General features: G+C 49.7%; 1 protein-coding gene and 1 long non-coding RNA gene across 2 annotated transcripts; one reads left to right on the top strand and one right to left on the bottom strand.

Moving 5' to 3' along the window:
- Nucleotides 1-14: 14 nt before the first annotated feature.
- On the bottom strand, nt 15-1,919 carry LOC129673251 (MIEF1 upstream open reading frame protein). Its single transcript, XM_055602965.1, has 2 exons — nt 1,808-1,919; nt 15-263 (listed from the first exon to the last, which is right to left on the bottom strand). The coding sequence occupies exon 2, from the start codon at nt 231-233 to the stop codon at nt 21-23; it is 213 nt and encodes a 70-aa protein (XP_055458940.1). The 5' UTR covers nt 234-263; nt 1,808-1,919; the 3' UTR covers nt 15-20.
- Nucleotides 1,920-2,107: 188 nt separating this feature from the next.
- LOC129673249 (uncharacterized) lies at nt 2,108-17,012 on the top strand. The gene is made up of 3 exons (XR_008719637.1): nt 2,108-2,593; nt 4,944-5,292; nt 16,678-17,012. It is a non-coding gene; the product is annotated as an uncharacterized LOC129673249 (long non-coding RNA).
- Nucleotides 17,013-19,068: the final 2,056 nt, after the last annotated feature.

Below are 19,068 nucleotides of genomic sequence, written 5' to 3'. Positions count from 1 at the left end.
GGAGGGGAAAAGAGAGGATCCTAAATCAGGCCTCCTAGTTTGCTATGGAGGAAGACCAGGCCCTTCTCCAGCTGCTTCTCCCGAGCCTCCAGGTCCTCAAGTTTCTGATTTTTCCTGAATTCACGGCGGATGGAAGCAAAGTAGAAGTCTCGATCAGTGTAGCGAAGCTCTCGGCCTTGGCGCAGCAGAGCCCGGTACAGACTCAGCACCGCCTCTCGGCTCCACGGGGCCATGGGGGACTGACAAGGACTAAGCGTCACACTCTAAACAGAAAAGAAGACACAGAAGTCTAGAATCAGAATTGGTGACAGCAGGGCTTGTTAGGCACTATGGGGGTCAGAGGTTCTTAACGCCAGATACAGAGCATTCCGAGGACTTCATGGCAGGGCTGGGGTCAGATTTCGACCTCTGAACAGCCCCTCCTGGGGATGTTCAGTTTATGGCTCACCAGGGTTCAAGTAGACCGCCTGAGCTTGAGTCCTGGCTGTACCATCCCACAGCCATGACACTTAACATCAGCTTTCCCATAATAAAACAGAGATAATGATGACATCTTAAGAATGTCATCATTAAGAACCTACTGTACAAGGTTATTTTGAGAACCTCTCCTGAAAAGCACCTGTAATGGACTTCTACCAGAAGGTGTGGCCTAGAATGTTTAAAGACAAGGATTTGGCCGTGATGCATCCTCGTACCACCATTTAAGCAGGATTACCTTGAAAAGCTTTCTTCTTCGTGGTCATTGTGGTCGTTTTAATTACTTTTTTTAAAATTTCTTATGTGTACGGCTATTTTTGCTGCCATGTTTGTCTACACACCTTCGGAGTCTAACAGTGTCATATCCCAAGACAGGAGTGAGCTACCACATCGGTGCTGGGAATAGAGCTTGGGTCCTCTGGGAAAGCAACCGGTGCTCTTAACCACAGAGCCATCTCTCTAACCCCTTTGTTTTTGTTTTGTTTTGGTTTGTTTTGGTTTGGTTTGGTTTGGTTTGGTTTGGTTTGGTTTTCTGAGACAGGGTCTCTGTGTGGAGCCCTGGCTGGCCTAGAACTCATTCTGTAAACCAGGCTGGTCCCAAACGCAGAAAAACACCTGCATCTCCCTCCTGAGAGCTGAGATCAAAGGTGTGCACCAGGTACACGACACACACTTCCTAAGGAAGTAACTTGCCAACTGGCCCCACCAATCCAGATCCTACCTCGCTGGAATGAGGGGGTCTTAACATGTGTGCAGCACTTCCAGGTGTTCTGCAAACTTTTCTAAAACAGTGTCCAGTGCACACCAGACTCAAGATTATGTTGAAAGAAGGAATTCTCCCGACATCCTTACGTGTACGAGCCTAAATGTGACTGAGGGGTGGAGGGAGTATTTGGATGAAAATGTCTATGTATCTGGACTTTGGGCACCAAGACAGGAGCAATCAATCTCTGACCTCGCTAACTTCCAGCGCGAACCTGGTCAAGCCACCGTTCTGTCCCTTTTTTTTTCTCAACTGTAGAGCAGCTCCCCCTTGGCCCTGAGGGTCTTCCGTGATGCAAACGATGCAGAAAAACTACGAAGGGCTAGAAGGAGAGCGTCACGCAGGGCTGGAACAAGGCAGCTGAGCTACCAGCTATAGGCCCCGGTCACGGTACCACTACCGCAGGGCAGGGGACGCAGACCCCAGGGCCAGGGAGGCTCGGTGACTTAACCCAAGTCTGAGGCGGGGCGGGGCAGAGCTTGGAGGCTCCAAGGGGAGCCGGTAGCCCCGACCGGCCCGAGGGCAAGCGAGCGACCCCCAGCCGCCCTCATTCGCTCCCTCACTCACCCGCGGGCCACGCGCTACCTCTGCTCAGGAGTCGCCACTCTCCCAATACCTCTCTCGGGGTCACCCAGCAACATGGCCCCTTCACTTCCGGGGCACGACCTCGCTCACGGGGCGACGGAGAATCGGCAGTGAGCGCGGAGGCGGGCGGAGGCGGAAGGACTTCCGGTCGGCCCCTCCGTAGCGTCCCTCCTGAGGCGGAGCCGGAGACTTAGTCCGGCCCTGCCCACCCTGGGCTCCTCCCACAGACGCAGCCCCGCCTCCTGAGTGACGTCACCAACCGCCCCCGCGGGCCCCGCCTCCTAAGACGGGCTTGGAGTGAGCGGTGCGCTGAGGGGCTGCGAATCCTCGCCCTCCACCCGCTTCCAGCGTCGAGCGTGCGTGGGGTCCTGGACACATTTGGAAGTTCAGGAGTTTAGGGATCTGCCCTCGCCCCAGTTTTGACTGGTAAGATGACAAGTTAATGCAGCAATTACCACTCAAACTAGGCTGACGCCTGGAGCTGCCTTCATGAAGCTGAACTGGACACTTGACGCCGCGTTTTGTCCAACCCAGCCCTGTTTGGTAGACTTCATGATTCCATTTTTACAGATGGGGAAATCGAGGCCCGGAGAGGCTGGGTCATTTGCACTGAGGGCTGAGCCAGGCAGAGGGGCACAGCAGATCCCAAACTCAGCCTTTCTCCGAAGCGTGAGACTTTCCGTTCTTCTAGGACGCCCTACTTTGCTTTTTAAAGAAACAATTTTGTGACCCACATCTCGTTGGCGACATTTTCAGCAGGAAGACCAGGTAACATTCATATCCCTCCGGACCGCCTCATCAGTAGAACGGTTTTCTAACAGCGAAGGACAAGGAGACCTTTTGGGGGGAGACCTTAGGCTATCCCACACACACACTGAGTCATCCGGGGTGTTGGGGTTGTCTTTTCCAGATTCACTGGCCTTTCCACACCCACCCCATCCCTGCCCCATGCAGTAAAGTGTCAGCTAGCACCCACATGTCGCTCTGGTGCTTTGGAGGCCAGACACCCGCAGCAGAGCCGCTGATGCAAACCTCAAGGTTCTGTTGGGTTGTCTAGAACACGGGCACTCTGGGATCCTCTGGACTTAGTACAGGGTTGACATAGCCATCACTGTACATCATAAGGAAGGTAGCAGGTTCCTACAGAACGAACATTCATTTACCCAGGGCACAGATTCACATACAGTAGGAATTTCCTTGTGAATGAATGAACCAAAAGGTTGAAGGTCCTGGGCCAGGGCGATGGGGTCTGTCGATTTGGAAGGGGCCTCTGGGCTGGTGGTGGAATGAACTAAGTTTCCTGAGCCTTGCTTGACTGTGCATTATAGAAGGTGATACAAAGTACAGCTTCAAGAGCCAGCTAAACATAGCCTAGCATGGACATGGTCCTGGGGTCCACCCTCCGGCCTGAAGGGGTCAAAAAAAAAAAAAAAAAAGACTGTTTCAAAGGACTAAAGGTTGGGCTGGAGAGATGGCTCAGAGGTAAAGAGCACTACTCTCCCAGAGGTTCTGAGTTAAATTCCCACCAACCACATGGGACTCACAACCATCTATGGTGAGATCTGGTACCCTCCTCTGGCATGCAGGTGTACATTCAGACAGAATACTGTATACATAATAAATTTTTTTTAAAGGACTAAAGATTGAGACTAAATGTCCACCACCATTGTGGATGGTGGCTTTTGTTATTATAAAACATCATTCTCATGCATGGATAAGCACAGGGGATATTGGGTCAAGAAAAAGATTTTGGAAATAGAGCCTGGAGAGATGGCTCAGTAGGTAAGAGCACTGGCTGCTCTTCCAGAGGACCCTGGTTCAATTCCCAGAACCCACATGGCAGCTCACAAATGTCTGTAACTCTAACTATAGATCTTTGTTATTTTGAGGCCATCCTGGTCTACATAGCAAATTCCAGGCAAGCCAGGGCTGCACAGTAAGACCTTGTCTCAAAAAAAAATTTTTTTTTTCAATGAACAAACATTTTTCCTGGCTGGCCCATGAGCACACTCATGTATACAGTACCTGCTTCTGAAGCAGATGAAAATGCAGAAACCAAATTTGCAGTATCTGTCCTCCTGAAGGTCAGGGTCAAAGGGCAGAGAAATAGATAGGCACACAGGCCAGCGTTATAAAAAAGCTTTAGCGGGTTCTGCAGACGTCCAGAGAGCAATGTCAGTACAGTGTGAGTAAGTACAGGGGTTGGACATGAGCCAGACATCTTCCTAGGCTGAGGTTACTCAGGGAGGATTCCATAACTCCTCAAGTGTGCTTTGGCTTGTTCTAGATCAGTCCTGGAGATGAACCCTGCTACCCGACAGCTAGGTGACATCATCAAGGCCCTCAGGTTTCTACACCTTTAATTTAGTAGACATACCTGTAATCCAAACACCCAGGAAGTGATGGCCGGAGGGTCAGAGAGTCAGGGTTATCCTTGGCCACATACTGAGTCTAAGACCGGCCTGAGCTACATAAGACCCCGCCTCAAAACAATGACAAAATATTGACATCATCACAACTTGAAGTTGGCTCCACCGAAGAGGGAGAGGTGAGCAGGTCAGGTGGCTTATCTTCAAGAGGATTACACCTGTGGCGGAGGGGTCCAGTGACAGGTGAAGGTGTAGCTCCAGCCTGGACCTTGCCCAGCCTAAATAGGCCACGGCCCCCGATCTTGGTTGGCCCTGATCTTAATAACAATGAGAAGTTCCTACCATGACCGGACTGGTGTCTGGAAAGGAGCAGCCTTGGCTGTTCTGTGAGGACTGCATAGGTGGGCTGAGCCCTAAAGGGGAACAGTACCTGGGAGTCAGAATTGAGTGACACCACACTTTACCTGTGGTTGGTGTTCACGTGCACCAGTTTCTCTAGTCCTCAACAGGGATCTGCAAGCAGAAGAAACGCCATCGCCGCAAAGACATCCATCCAGAAAATAAAACCTTTAAATTTGTATGCAAGATAAGGTCTTGCTATGTAGCCTCATTGAGCATATGTGTGTGTTGGGGGTGGGGAGAGGTTAGTTGTGTTCAGTTGCAAATGAGTGTGTGTTCATGTGTGTGGAGAGGCCAGAGGTCAGTGTCAAGAAATCTTCAGATCTTCTCTACTTTTTATTTTGAGACAGGAGTCCTCACTGAATCCGAATCTTTGCCATTCAGCTTGATTAGCTGCCCAGCAAGCCCCCAGAATCCTTCTGTCTCTTCCTCCCCAGCTCTGGGATTACAAGTGCGTCCCACTGCGCCAGCCTCTTACATGGATACTGGGGATCCAAACTCAGGTTCTCCATGGTCTTCTCCATGTGAACCATCTCTTCAGCTCCAGCCTCAAACTCTTGCTCTTCCTGCCTCAGCCTCCCCAGGGCTGGAAGTACTGCTCTGAGTGGTACGAGTAGATTCTGAACTATGCACAGGTCATTCAGGACCAGGAAGGACAAGGAGACACTACAATCTAACTCTGAAGAGACCAATGACTTGGTAAGGGACAACCAGAAGACTGGCTATCTGAGAGGCCTGAGGAGAAACGAAGGGCATAGTCACAAAGGGAGGCATGGTTTCCAAGGGATAGGAGGGTGTTGTCACAAAGACAAGTGCCGCTTTGAGCTGGACATTGCCCTCCGCATTTTGGCTGTCTGTGGCTAGCTGATTCGGAGAGAAATGGGGGCAGAAGCCTGGGGGCTGGAGAGAGAATGCGACCTCAAAGGGAAGTGGAGATTCTGTTGGGAAAGTGAAAGAACAAGATGAAAGCACAGACTGAGGGGAACAAAGCCAACTGTGTGTGCTGTGCCCAGCTGATTTTGGCTTGGGCTTGGTGCCACCTGTTCCAGCCCACTGTGGGGAGGGGCAAATGAGCCAGTTTGGGGAGGGAAGCTGAAGAATGAGGGAAGAAGCTAGAATGAGGGCACAGGGCTCAGATGAGAGTGAAAGAACAGCCAAGTATGCCTTCCCGGAAGAGCAGCCCTGCTCCCTTGGAGCACAGAAGCCTGTGGTCTGCGTGGCTGCTCCTTTACTTTGCACAGTAGGTTGTCTTATGAAATTGGGCCCCTTGGTAAATGCCTATTGACCTAAAACAGCGGGAAGTTGGGAAATTGCTGCTAAGTGAGAAGACAGAACATTTGAATCCAGCCCGCCTCCCCAAGCCCTGCTGGGGAATAACCCAGGCTGGTGGAATGAGGGAGGAAGGGGATATAATCAGAGCAGTGACGCTCCAGAGAACGAGCCAACCTAGGACCCAGATGTCACCGTCACAGAGCCATCCTTCAACACCAGTCACTATTGGCGTCCCTGCTTAGATGAAAAGGTACCTTGGGACTCTGGAGCCCAGGAACCACGCAGCTCTGAAAGGAAGCCTCCTCAGTAGAAGAGTCGCAGCCGGGAGGGAGGACGTCGGCAGCTGAGCTGGAGTGCTACAGTGTATCAGCTCCACCTCCCAGCTCCTCCTCTTCAGAGTTGGAGCTCCCAGGCGAGGGTATCCCCAGCTGAGCTAAGGGGCTCAGGAGCCTGGGCCCTGCTCCACTTCTTTGCTTCTTCCCATGAGAGTCCTGTACACCAGACAGCCAATCTCCTAAAGGAAATTTATTGGGCCCTCCAACAAACCCTGCCTAATCCAGGGTTTGGAGGGAAGAGTCCAGGAGTGGCTGCCTCTGCTCCAGGGAGAAGACAGCAGGGAACTGAACAGTAGGCAGGGCTTACGTAGAATTTCTTAGGGGATGGAGATTTTTCAGGGCAGAGATTCCCAGGGCGAGGATTGGTGGGCTTTCAAGTCCTGATCTTGGGGGAGCTCAGGGATTGGTGGGATCTTTCTTGTAGGGTGGGATCTGGGCACTCTCCTACCTGGGGGCTGGGAATGACAGTTACTCGCCTAAGAAAACAGACCTGTAGGCCTGTTAGGGAAGTCTGGGGGAGAGGAGCTGGCTGCTGAGCTCCTTACATGGGGCCCTGGCCATTTTCCTGCCCTGACGGTTTACAAAGTATAAAAAATTTACAAAGTTGAATCCACAGCTTTCCCTGATGCTTGAGCCAGTTTGCATAGCAGTCACTAGATTCAGTATCCACCGTAGGAAAGAGATGAATCTCCATTGCCTACACTGGGACAAGCAGAAGGAGATGGGCCTGTGCTCTGTAGCAATGAAGGGGCTGGCATGGGCAGAGGTACAGAGGTACAGGGTCTAGACCCTGACCCTATTTCCCCAGGCCCGACCTGTTCAACTCCTGTGAGATTCAGGACTAACCAGAGAATTGGGAGGCTGTACTAGTGAAAGGAACACACTATTTGCTACATGAATGACCATTTTTTTCCTCTTCTTGTTTTTTATTTTTTTGGTTTTTCAAGACAGGGTTTCTCTGTGTAGCCTTGGCTGTACTGGACTCAACTTTGTAGAGCAGGCTGGCCTTGAACTCGCAGAGATCCATCTGAGTCTGCCTCCCAGAGTGCTGGGAATACAGGCGTGTGCCACCATGACCAGCTTTTTTGTTGTTGTTGTTGTTTTGGGGGGGGGGTATTTTTTTAGACAGAGTTTCTCTGTGTAACAGCTCTTGCTGTCCTGGAGCTCCCTTTGTAGACCAGGCTGACCTTGAACTCACTGAGATCCCCCTACCTCTGCCTCTCAAATGCAGAAATCAGAGACATACACCAGAGTGCCCGATGACAGATGGCTTTCTCATCCCTTCTCCATCCCCTGTCCTTGCTGTAAGTCGTGAGACAAATGAGTATTTGTGCACATATGTTATAGATAGGTTATAGATGGAGTCTTACCTCCTCAGAGGGGAAACGGGACACTGTGAGGCCCTAGGTTCAGCTCCCACTACAGAGAAAGGAAAAGAGAAGGGACCGCATGGGGACAATGTCAGCAAGGTGGCTTGTTAGGTAAAAACTCTGACTGCATACAAACCTGAGTTTGATCCCTGAACACGTAAAAAAGCTGGCACGCATCTGTACTCACAGCGTCTTATGAGGGAGCAAACATGGCAGAAACAAGAGCCCCTGTTTCAACAAGGTGGAAGGGGACAGCCGATTCCGAAAGCTGTCTGCTGACTTCTACACAAACCCACACTCACACACACACATAAATAAATCAAATAAGCTTAAAATGTTTTCAAACAGGACCTTACTGTGCAGCCCTGCCTGCCTTGAACTCATTATGTGGACCTGGCTGGCTTGGAACTCACAGAGATCGCATCCCTCGGCCTCCCTGGGATTACAGGCAAGTGCCACTGTCTAGCATGATGTGACCCAGGCCCAGGTTTAATCATCTAGAGTGGTGGCCCACACCTGTAATCTCAAAACTTGCAAAGGATCAGTGGTTTTGAGGCTAGCCTGGTCATCCAGAGTTATCTTTCATGTAAGGAGTGAGCTCAGACTCTTTCCTAATATCTGCGCAACAGCTATGGAGCAGCCCCCAGACCATCGGTTCTCCAATCTTGAGAATATGGTGACAAAGTCAGCTCTGCTGATTGCTTGGGTTTCTCCAAAGTCACATACTGACAGGACTGCTGGGGTTCACGAGCCCAGCGTCTTAGGCTTCTCAGGCTGGGTTTGCCGCAGGCTCCCTCCAGAACCAGGTGCTGGAGCCTGGTGTCTTCCTACCTTTCCATCCCTCTCTTCCTCTGATGGCCTTGGTCTCCTTCCCACAGCAGGGCGCTATCTCCTGGTCAGTGGCACTCAGCTTGCCTTGAAGTCAGTAGTCCATCTCTGTCCAGGACAGGCTCGCATCACCATAGGGTAGCAGGGATTTCCTAAGGCTGTCCCGGCGGCTTTGACTCGGCACTGTGGTAAAGAGGAGAGTATGTACAATAGAATGGAAAGAAGAGCCCCTGGGTGTGTGGTTCGTGTTACACTTTGCATAAGGGCTTCACACTCAAGCCAGCCCTTTTACAGCTTTGACAGTGTGGACTTCTATGTCTGTTAGGGTATCTATTTAGAAAGACCTGATCTAAATTTAATTAGCCAACCAGAGGTGGCACAGACTATTTACCCCAGCACTCTGGACACAGAGGCAGGCAGAGGTCTGAGTCTCGAGGCCAGCCTAGTCTTCAGAGTGAGTTCCAGGACAGCCAGGACTACACAGAAGAACTCTGTCTCTGTCTCAAAAAAAAAAAATAATAATAATAGAAGGAAGAAAGAAACACAGGAAGATGGAGAGAGAGGAAGGACACGGACTGGAGGGACTGGATGTTGGGACTGAGGTAAAGCTTATTGCAGAGGATGGACAAACTATGAGAAACCCAAAATGTGATGCAGACGTAATCAGCTGTGGGGGTTTTCCCATGTTCCTTGTCCTTTCCTTATGCCCTAGTTTCATTTCTGATGCTGCGACAAAACACCCTGATAAAAAGCAACCTAGAAATTGCTGGCTTCTTTCTTGTTGTTTTTCAAAACAGGGTTTCTCTGTATAGTCCTGGCTCTCTTAGAATTCACTTTGTAGACTAGGCTGGCCTTGAATTCAGAGATTCACCTGCCTCTGCCTGAGTGCTGGGATTCAAGGCATACACCACTGTACCTAGTTTCTTTCTTTTTTCTTTTAACGTTAGTATCAACTTTAAATTTGAAAATCTAAGCTGCATTCTAATTTGGTCAAGGGAGGCAGGAAAATGATACATATCAAAAGATGAATAATCCAGATTGGTCACTGCAGTAAATGTAACTAAAATACACTTAAAGGTGTCAGAGAAGTGGCTCAGTGGTTAGGAGCGCTGACTGCTCTTCTAGAGGACAGGGGTTCAATTCCCAGTACCATCTGCACAACCATCTGCAACTCCAGCTCCAGGGGATTCAGCGCCGTCTGCTGGCAACTACAGGTACTGTAGGAATGTGATACAGCTCGAGTGTCAAGTTACCCACCCACCGCGGACCCACCTCGCCAACCCAACGCAGTTTGTTTTCAATTTCAATTTTATATGTAGTAGGTTTCCTCCGCTGATGAAATGAAGTGCATAAAGGCAGGTTTATTGGGTGCAGCTCTAGACTCGTCCCAAGGAAAGAGGCCAGGGAAGTCGCCATAGCTCTTCTAGGAGACAGGCAGGGGAAGAGAGAGAGAAAGAGCATGCGCATACATGGAGAGAGCAAATACAGAGAGAGGGAGGGAACCAGCCCCTGTATGGGTGTATTGGTGCGAGGGTGTCAGATCCTCTGGGACTGGAGTTACAGACAGCTGTGAGCTGCCATGTGGGTGATGGGAATTGAACCCGGGTCCTCTGGAAGAGCAGCCAGCGCTCTTAACCGCTGAGCCACCTATTCAGCCAGGTTTGTTTTTCTATGTTATGTTTCTTCATTGCACGTGTGTACAGCTTGTGGTTAAAGAACAACTCGGAGGAATTAGTTCTCTACATCCGGCATTTGAGTACAGGGGATGGAGCTCAGGCTGTCCAGCTTGGCAAGTCACTGAACGCTCTGGCTATGTGTTCAAGTCCCATGTAGCACACTGAAGAGAGAAGAGAGGCTGCAGGTGCAGTGCCTGAGGCTTCACTGCCCACCAGGAGGCAGTGCAGCACAGCTGGAAGGGACAGAGTTGGGTTAGTGCACTCTGCCGCGGATGCCTGGAAAATGGAAGGAACCTGACTGTGTTGCTGGTTGGTTCCCTCTAGGGCAATAGTTCTCAACCTTCCTAACTCTGGGACCCTTTAACACACTTCCTCATGTTGTGGTGACCTCCAACCATAAAGTTGCTTTCGTGGCTACTTCCTAATTGTACTTTTGCTATTGTTATGAATCATAATGCAAATATTTGTGTTTTCCAATGGTCTTAGGCAATCCTTTCTGGTTGACCTCCACAAGGAGGTCATGACCCACAGGTTGAGAACCACTGTCCTAGGGCTTCTTAACACCCCACTTCGAACCCAGCTCTAAATGGAAGGGGATAGATATTTTGCAATGACTAGAGACACAGTGTCACACTTGGGGTAGGGTCTTGCACCGGCATTTAACACTGCTAATAACTTGCCACCTGTGTGACAGCTCCATGGCAGAGAGTGAGCTTGGCCCATAATAACAGTAGTGTCAAGGTCAAGAACCTGTCCTCTGAGGAAGGCTGGGTTTAATCAGGTAGCTCAGGCTAGCCTCAAACTTGCTCTGGAGCTGAAGATGACCTTGAATTCCTGTTCCTTCTGCCTCCATCTCCTGACTGCTAGGATTACATGCATGCACATGTAATCCTATACAGGGAGCTCAAACCACCATGCCAGACACTTATTTATTTTGAGACAGTTATTTTTTTTCTTTTAAGATTGGTTTATTTATACAGCATTCTGCCTGCATGTGTGCCTGTGCACAGAAGAGGGCGCCAGATCTCACTATAGATGGTTGTGAGCCACCATGTGGTTGCTGCGAATCGAACTCAGGACCTTTGGAAGCACAGCCAGTGCTCTCAACCTCTGAGCCATCTCTCCAGCCCCGAGACAGTTAATATTTCAATTATGTTCAAGTTCCTAATCCTGCATGTTACTCAAGCGCTCTACTGACTGTGCCTTAGTAAGCCCAGACCCCTTTTCCTTTCCTTCCTTCCTCCCCACCCTTCCTCTTCCTCTTTCTTTCTTTTTGAATTTACTTACCCTTTTAAGACTGTCACAGAGCCAGGCCCGCTTCAGTCCCCACTTCCTCATCAACCCAGTTAGGAACCAGCCTCCACTGAACCTCCAGACATGGGGCCCTTCCTTCTGGCCCTAACCTGCCAGCTGGTGTTGAGAATCAAGTTCCATTATTAGATGGTGTCTTAGTCAGGGTTACTATTGCTGCGGTGAAGCACTGTGACCTGCCAGCAAGTTGGGGAGGAAAGGGTTTATTCGGCTTACTCTTTCATATTGCTTAGTCCATCATTGAAGACAATCAGGACAGGAACTCACACAGAGCAGAAACCTGTAGGCAGGAGCTGATGCAGAGCTCCATGAAGGAGTCTGGCTTGCTCCACATGGCCTGTTAGACCTGCTTTCCTATAGAACTCAAGACCACAAAGCCCAAGGATGGCTCCACCCTCACAATGGGCAGGGTCCTCCCATATCAATCCCTAATTAAATTATCCCACAGGCTTGCCTACAGCATGAGTTATGAAGGGAATTTTCTTGGTTGAGGTACCTTCCTCTCTGATGACTCTAGCTTGTGTTAAGTTTGACACAAAACCAGCCAGCATAGAAGGACACTTGCTGGACTGGTCAAGAGATGCAGGGCCTGCAATCCCAGCCAGTTGGGAAACTGAGGCAGGAGGATCACAACTTTAGGGTCAGCCTGGGCTACATAAATAGGACACTGCCTCAAAATAAAGAAGGGAAGCCAGGCACGGTAGCGCCCATCTTTAATCCCAGAACTCAAGAGGCAGGTGGAGCTCTGTGAGTTCCAGGCCAACCAGGGTGTGAGAGCCTGTCCCAAATTAAAGGAGTAAGCAAGGCAAGGTGATGCCTGCCCTTAACCAGGACAGGAACTCAACCAGGGCAGCATACAGGAGGCAGAGGCAGGTCCATCTCTGATTTCCAGGTCATCCAAGGTTACATGTTGAGTCCCTGTCTAAAATAAAATAACCAGCTAATTAAACTAAAAACAGTAAGTGAAAGAGGGCTGAAGATGCAGCCCAATGGTGGATTACTTGTGTGAGGCCCTGGATTCAATCCTCAGTACTGAGAGAGGAAAGAGAGTTTAGAGAGAGGTTGATTCAAGGATGGTGATGATAGTTGGAGAATGTTTGATTGGTTGATGAAGACTTGTGTGCAAGAGGGCCTGGCTGTGTCCCTCGTGACCTTCCAGAAAGCTAGGGTCCTGGGGAGCATGCATAGTCTTCAGAAAGCCAGGCAAGCCATATTGGGATCAAACAAATAAGATTTATCCTAAGTACTGCCATTTTGTTTTCAGACTCCATTTTGATCGGAAGGTAAAATTAAGTTCAAGTTCCCAGGCTCTAGGGGAGCTTTCCAGATGGCTAATCAACTTCCTCCTCCTTTTGTTGTTCCTAACCATGAAAGAACAAATGATTGGTGACACTGTGTAACTGTATCTCAGCACAGGTGTTTGTGGATTCTGTGACTTTTCTGCTTAAATACTGAGATGAACATTCACAGACACAAGCAGCTCCTGAGGCCTGTGCTGCTGTCCCTGGCTGCTCAGTTTTTGCTGCCTGCCTGCTTCAAACAATGAACTTGCTTTGCGTGGTCTCTTGTGCCTGCTTGGGTTGGTTTGGATTTTCAGACCCTAACAGCCAGAAGTTAATATTATTTAAAAAAAAAAAAAAAAAAAAGGCTTTCCTCCTGGATAATATTTAGCATAAGTGCATAGTCTAGGTCAGTGTGTGGACTTGGGGACCATTGATGCTGTGTCTAAGGCATTCCAGGGGAGAGACATGGCCTATAGAAGACTTATTACCCTCAGTGGACAAGAAGGCTTTGTGTGACAGAACCCCAGCCTCAAGGCTGGAGGGCTGGAACATTCTGGAGACAGAGTGTTAGGAATTTGTCCCGGGACTTCACTGGACACAGAGCTGGGTTGAACTCCCAGGCCCTCCGCATTTGCTTGGTGATTCACTCCACAAACAGCTATTGAATTCTACCAGGATCTGCTTGTCCTCAAGTGTAGAAGACAGATACAAAAACAGGCAATTACCCGGCCAAGTGGAAAGGCCATTGTAGATAGTATGGGAGGTACCGTGGATGCCCAGAGCATCAGCCTAGCCCATGCTCTGAAGGGCTTAGCAGAGACAGGTAACCTTGCAAGGCCTGAAGAGCCTGCCACTGTGCGCAGCCAAAGAGAGCCAGAATTACGTGTGTAAATTGGAGACAAAGTTCAGGGCCACGAAGATAGCATGAAAAGTTCTCATTAGATAACTTGAAATGGTCTGGGTGGTACCCAAGAGAAAATTCAACATAAAATATTTTATCAAACCCCTGGGAAAGTCCCAGGGATTGCCAATGGTAGGGAATGTCACGTGGACAATCTTTTCTCCCCCCAGGTGTATGTGCATGGTGTACGTCCATGTGGAAGTAGAGGTTAATTTAGAGTATTTCCAACCTTGTATGTAAAAAGCAGGTTACACTAGAACCCAGAGCTTGCTGCTTCACCTGTCTAGCTAGCTTGCTCTGGGGAACCCCTGTCTCCACTTGCCGAGGATTACACGGAGGCTATCACAGCTGCCTGGCATTTACATGGGTCCTGGGGATTTGAACCCTGGTCCTCTTGTTTGCACAGCAAATACTTTACCCACTGGATTATCTCCCCACCCCCACCAGTGAGCTTTGTGCCCCTGTCCCACACCTACTGCTGTACCCAATGAAAAGAGGGAACGCTCCATAATTTTTGTAAATTTCATTTAAATGTCTTTGAGCCACTGGGTGGTGGTGGCACAGCCACTAATCCCACCACTCAGCAGGCAGAGGCAGGTGGATCTCTGAGTTCTCTGAGTCCAGCCTGATCTACAATAGAAACCTGTCTCAAAAAAAAAAGTAAAATAAATATTTTGAGTTAAGCATGGTGGTGGTGGTGGTGGTGGTGGTGGTGGTGTGTGTGTGTGTGTGTGTGTGTGTGTTATTGCTGGTGGTGGTATTGTCTCATTATGTAGCCCTGGTTATCTTGGAACTCAATGTGTAGGCCAAAGTGGCCCTCAAATCACAGAGATCTGCCTGCTTCTCCCTCTGCCTACTGAGTGCCTAGATTAAAAGTATATACCACCAGACCTGGGTGTTTCTTTTTTCTTTGCTTGTAGGTTGTTTTTGTTAAGACAGGATGACATGAAGTCCAAGCTGGCCTCATACTACTGGGCTGTCCAGTCATATCTGCCCCAGGCATATCAGAGCCATTTCAAAGTAGTAGCTGCTGTTGGGGAGGGGTACCCCACCAGGACACCTCCCACATGTCCAACTAACAGCACTGGGATAGATGAGGGGGTCAAAAGAGCAGGATGGGGAGTACAGGAAAGTAGTGTCGGACGAAGCTATGTTCCACACTGCCCTGTGGCACCTGAGGAGACCTTGAAGCCTTGGGAACAGTGGGCTGGTACTCCGTAGGGAGGGCTCCCAGGAGACCACCTGGGTGGGTATTGAGATCCCCACGAAGAACAGACAGATCCCCGGGGGAGAAAATGAGGCAGGAAGGACAATGAGGAAGAGGGAAGAGGCAGAGGAGAGAGATGAGGCAGATGAGTCACAGAGGTGGAGGTCAGAAGCATCAGGAAGAGACACTGACCTCTGGGTCATGCACACCACATCAAAGGAGGAGGAGGTGTGGGCGGGGCCACGGTCAGGGTGTTTGTAAACTCTCACCAAGCTCAGACTCTGGGAAAGCACCACACACACCCCTGCCCACTGCAGCTGGTGGGTTGGGACACAAACACCACATTTAACAGATAAAGATCCGGGAGAGGGGGATTCAGCATCCACTGGTAGGTGCTGAGGAAGCTGGACAAGGAAAGCTGAGGTGCCAGGGGCGACATCCTGTGCTCATTTCTTTCAGGAAACTATCCTTTCTCTTCCTTAGCTGGTATAGACCGAACTCTGACTGTCCTAAGCTTCTAAATTGCTCTGAGATTCCACCCAAGTCCCCCATATCAGCGTGGGATGTCTAACAGACCTAATGGAAGCCAACGAGATTCAGGCCCAAGAGTTTGTTTGGTTTGGTTTGGTTTGGTTTTCAGTTTTGGTTTTTTGAGACAGGTTCTCTGTGTAGCCCTGGCTGTCCTGGAACTTAGACTCACCACTCCTGGTTCAGAAAAACAATGTTGTTTTTGGTTTTTCGAGACAGGGTTTCTCTGTGTAGTCTTGGCTGGCCTGGACCTGCGTTGTAGCCGAGTCTGGCCTCGAACTCACAAGAGATCCGCCTGCCTCTGCCTCCCTGAGGGCTGGGATCACAGGCGTATGCCACCACACCTAGCCATTTTTTTAGATCTTATAAGTGTTGTAGACAGAAACATGTTTTTGTTTTGATCCAAGGTGTAGAATATGGGACTGATTCAGCTGGTCCACAGCAGCAAACTATTTGCCTGGGCTCTGAGAGGGGCTCTTTGCCAGGTGTAGATAGTTTAAAACTGAGGATTCTGGAGAGACAATAAATGCCAGAGCCCAGGGAGAAAAAGACTCTGAGAAAGAAGGCTGCTGATGCATCCCTCCTGCTGCTCCTGGTTGCCGGGGACACAGTTTGGCACGAAGTTGGAGATAGTCTTAAGATGGGGCTTTCCCTAAGGAACCCGACTGGGGTGGAGAAGGGAGGAAGGGGCAACAAGAAACCAATAACATGTAAAAACTAGCGCCAACATATATGAGTGTTTTGACTGCGTTTAAGTAAGGACGCTGCACATCTGTACCGGTGCCCACAGAAGCCAGAGAGAGCTCTGGGTCCCCCAAAACTGGAATCACACGCGGTTATGGTAACCTGTGGGTGCTGGGTGTCCCAGGTCCTCTGGAAGGTCAGCCAGCGCTCTGAAGCCCTGAGCAACCTCTCCAGCCCCCTGGCTTTGTTTATTTAGAGAAGGATCTAGTAAGGTATTCTTGCCTAGCCTAAAACTCAGTATATAGGTCAGGATCACCCCGAACAAGAGCAAGAGTTTTTCTACGTCTATCTCTCAAATGCTGAGATTGTCGGAGAACACCACCATACCCAGCTCCAATACAAGACCCTGTGCACACAAGTAAATGTGTATCCATTCACATGTGCGTGCGTAGGTCAACGTCCAGTCAGACCTTCGGTCACCCTCCACCTCATTTTTTAGATAGGGTGTCTCACTGAAACTGGGGCTCACCAATTAGCTAGGCTGCCCACTAGCAAGCCCCAGGGAACTTCCTGTCTCTCCATGCCTCCCTGGTGCTGGGGATTATAGGTATGTGCTACTGGGCCCAGTCTTGTTTGGCTGATTGTTTTTGTTTTGTTTCTTTATGTGGGTGCTGGGGATTTGAACTCAGGTCCTCATCCCTGTATTTGAAGCACTTCACCAGCTAAGCTGTCTCCCAAGTCTCCAGAGGAGAGGAGCCTGCCTCTTCTGTGCCAAGTCTGAAGAGAATGTGAGGTCTGGAGCTGTTGCAACCATTCCAGAAACCCGAGGCCACACTGGTACAGGGACACAGAAGCAAGTGGAGGAGCATGAGCTTCAGAGCCCTCACTGTGGCAATGGCCTGCACTTCAAGCTGCAGGGACAGACCTCTCCTGCATCCTGACTGTCAGCAGGCCAGCAAGTCCCTTCTCTGCCTTTGTGGTTTGGCTTGGCATTCTGTCATTTATTAAAACCAAAGTGTATCAGTTGCTCACAAGTCTACTTGAACTCCGTCTAATTTTTTCTTTAAAACTCAAGTCAAATTAAAACACTTCAAATAGCTCAGTGGGTGAGGAGACTGGAACAGGGTGTGGCTGTGCAGTTTGGGAGGGGGTTGTTTGTATCGAGGGGGAGAATTGATTTACTTTGGTTATTTTGGGGGTGGGGGCCGAGACAGGGTCGGAAGGCCTGGCTGTCCTTGAATTCACTTTGTAGACCGGCCTGGCCTCAAACTTACAGAGATCCGCCTGCCTCTGCCTCCCGAAGGCTGAGCGTGCACCACCACCGTCCGGCTGGGTGGCTGACTTTGTACACCACGCTCTATCTAGCATCAAGCTTGTAGCTCACCACCTGCTTTGGCTCTCACGTGCTGAGGTTAAAGGTGTGTGGCAACATACCAGGCTCCTACATTTCCTAAAATAAAGGAATTAACTTCTTGCCACAAATGAATCTCTTGGAATTTATCAGACCAACTGAGGCATAAATGCTGGCAAGAGGGCCAGACATAGACAGGACTTTTTACTGACTTGTATTTCGATTACACGTTTGTTGATGCGTGAGAGAGCTTCCTGGAGAGCTCTGGGGAAGACAGGCTTTAAGAATCTCAGGATTCTGCTGCCCTGCACACATCTGTGCCTGGAAGTGGTTGGTTGGTTGGTTGGTTTGTTTTTAAGATTTTATTATTTTTATTCGGGGACGGTGATAGACATCTTTAACCCCAGCACTTGGGAGACAGAGGCAGAGGCAGAGGCAGGTGGAGCTCTGTGAGTTCAAGGTCAACCTGTTCTACAAAGGAAGTTCCAGGACAGCCAGGAATACAAAGTAAACCCCTGTCTCAAAGAAACCTTTTTATTTTTTTTATATATTGTGGGGGTGGCTATATGTATGGGTACCCACAGGCCAGAAGGGAATATCAAATCCCCTGGATCTGGAGTTACAGGTTTTCATGAGTCACCTGATGTGGGTGCTAGGAACCAAACTCTCGACCAGCAAATGTTCTTAACCATTGAGCCATCTCTCCAGCTATGCTTAAATATGTATGTGTGTGTGTGTGTGTGTGTAGGGTTTGTGCACAGGCGTGGATGCCTTAGGAAGCCAATAACTCTGTATCCCACAGAGCTGGTCACACCCACTGGATGTGGGTGCTGGAAATCAAACTCCGGCCCCTGTGAGAACGATACTATCAATGAGCCATGTCTCGGTACCTTGGCAGTGGAGTTCTCCTGGTTGCTTTGAGCTGTCCCCACTGGGGGAAGGCTTTCAGGTCTCATTAATTCTCCATATGCACTAAAGCACTGTGTACCCCGTTTTTAGAGGCCACAGACTGTCAAAGAACACAACGACCTGGGATCATGGAGCCACACCTATCCAGCCAGCCATCGGGGAAGACATAGCAAGGTGTGCTTGCCGGGATGTGTGATACCTGCATCCGAGCCCTCAGCACACCGATTCAGAGTTTTCACTTCCTCATCTGTGTTCCCGAATGACTGCCAGCCTCCGAACAGCAGAGAATGTGCTGTGTCCCTGGACATGGGCCCATGCCTGGCTTGGCTAGGAGCTTTAGCTGTCTCACGGCACTTACTCTCTCCTTTGTCTCTCCCTGTCCTCCCTCCTCAGTGTGCAAGCGTGCACTGACGTCAACTCTGGCCACAGGTGAACTTGAACTTGTCGTGCACGGTATCACAGAGAGGTTTTTTTTTTTTCAGCCTACAATTTCGCTGCCAAATCTTTAACGATTTAGTAGGTAATGCCTGGGGGGGGGGGGGTATTATTTGTCACGTCTGTAATCCCAGCACTCAGGAGGCAGAGGCAGGCAGATCATTATGAATTTGAGTTCATCCTGGTCTACAAAGCAAGTCCAGAACAGCCAAAGCCACACAGAGAAGACCTGTCTTGAAAGACCCCCCCCAAAAAAAAAGTATTTTAAATATTGATGATAATGAGGATATACCCCAAAACAAACTTAACAGTGAGAAGTGCCACGGACCGACCCAGTCGGGCTCCCATCGTCCTCAGGAGAACAAGGCTTTGGACAGGAAGACAC

This window comes from Psammomys obesus, unplaced genomic scaffold, assembly GCF_907164565.1.
Source record: "Psammomys obesus unplaced genomic scaffold, mPsaObe1.curated_primary_1811, whole genome shotgun sequence".
NCBI classification, from domain to species: Eukaryota; Metazoa; Chordata; class Mammalia; order Rodentia; family Muridae; genus Psammomys; species Psammomys obesus.
The sequence above is the reverse complement of the archived record's forward strand: the minus strand, read 5'-3'. Positions and strand labels throughout refer to the sequence as shown.

Excerpts from the sequence above, each read along its gene's own strand:
- LOC129673251 (XM_055602965.1), bottom strand. The coding sequence starts at position 233 with ATGGCCCCGTGGAGCCGAGAGGCGGTGCTGAGTCTGTACCGGGCTCTG.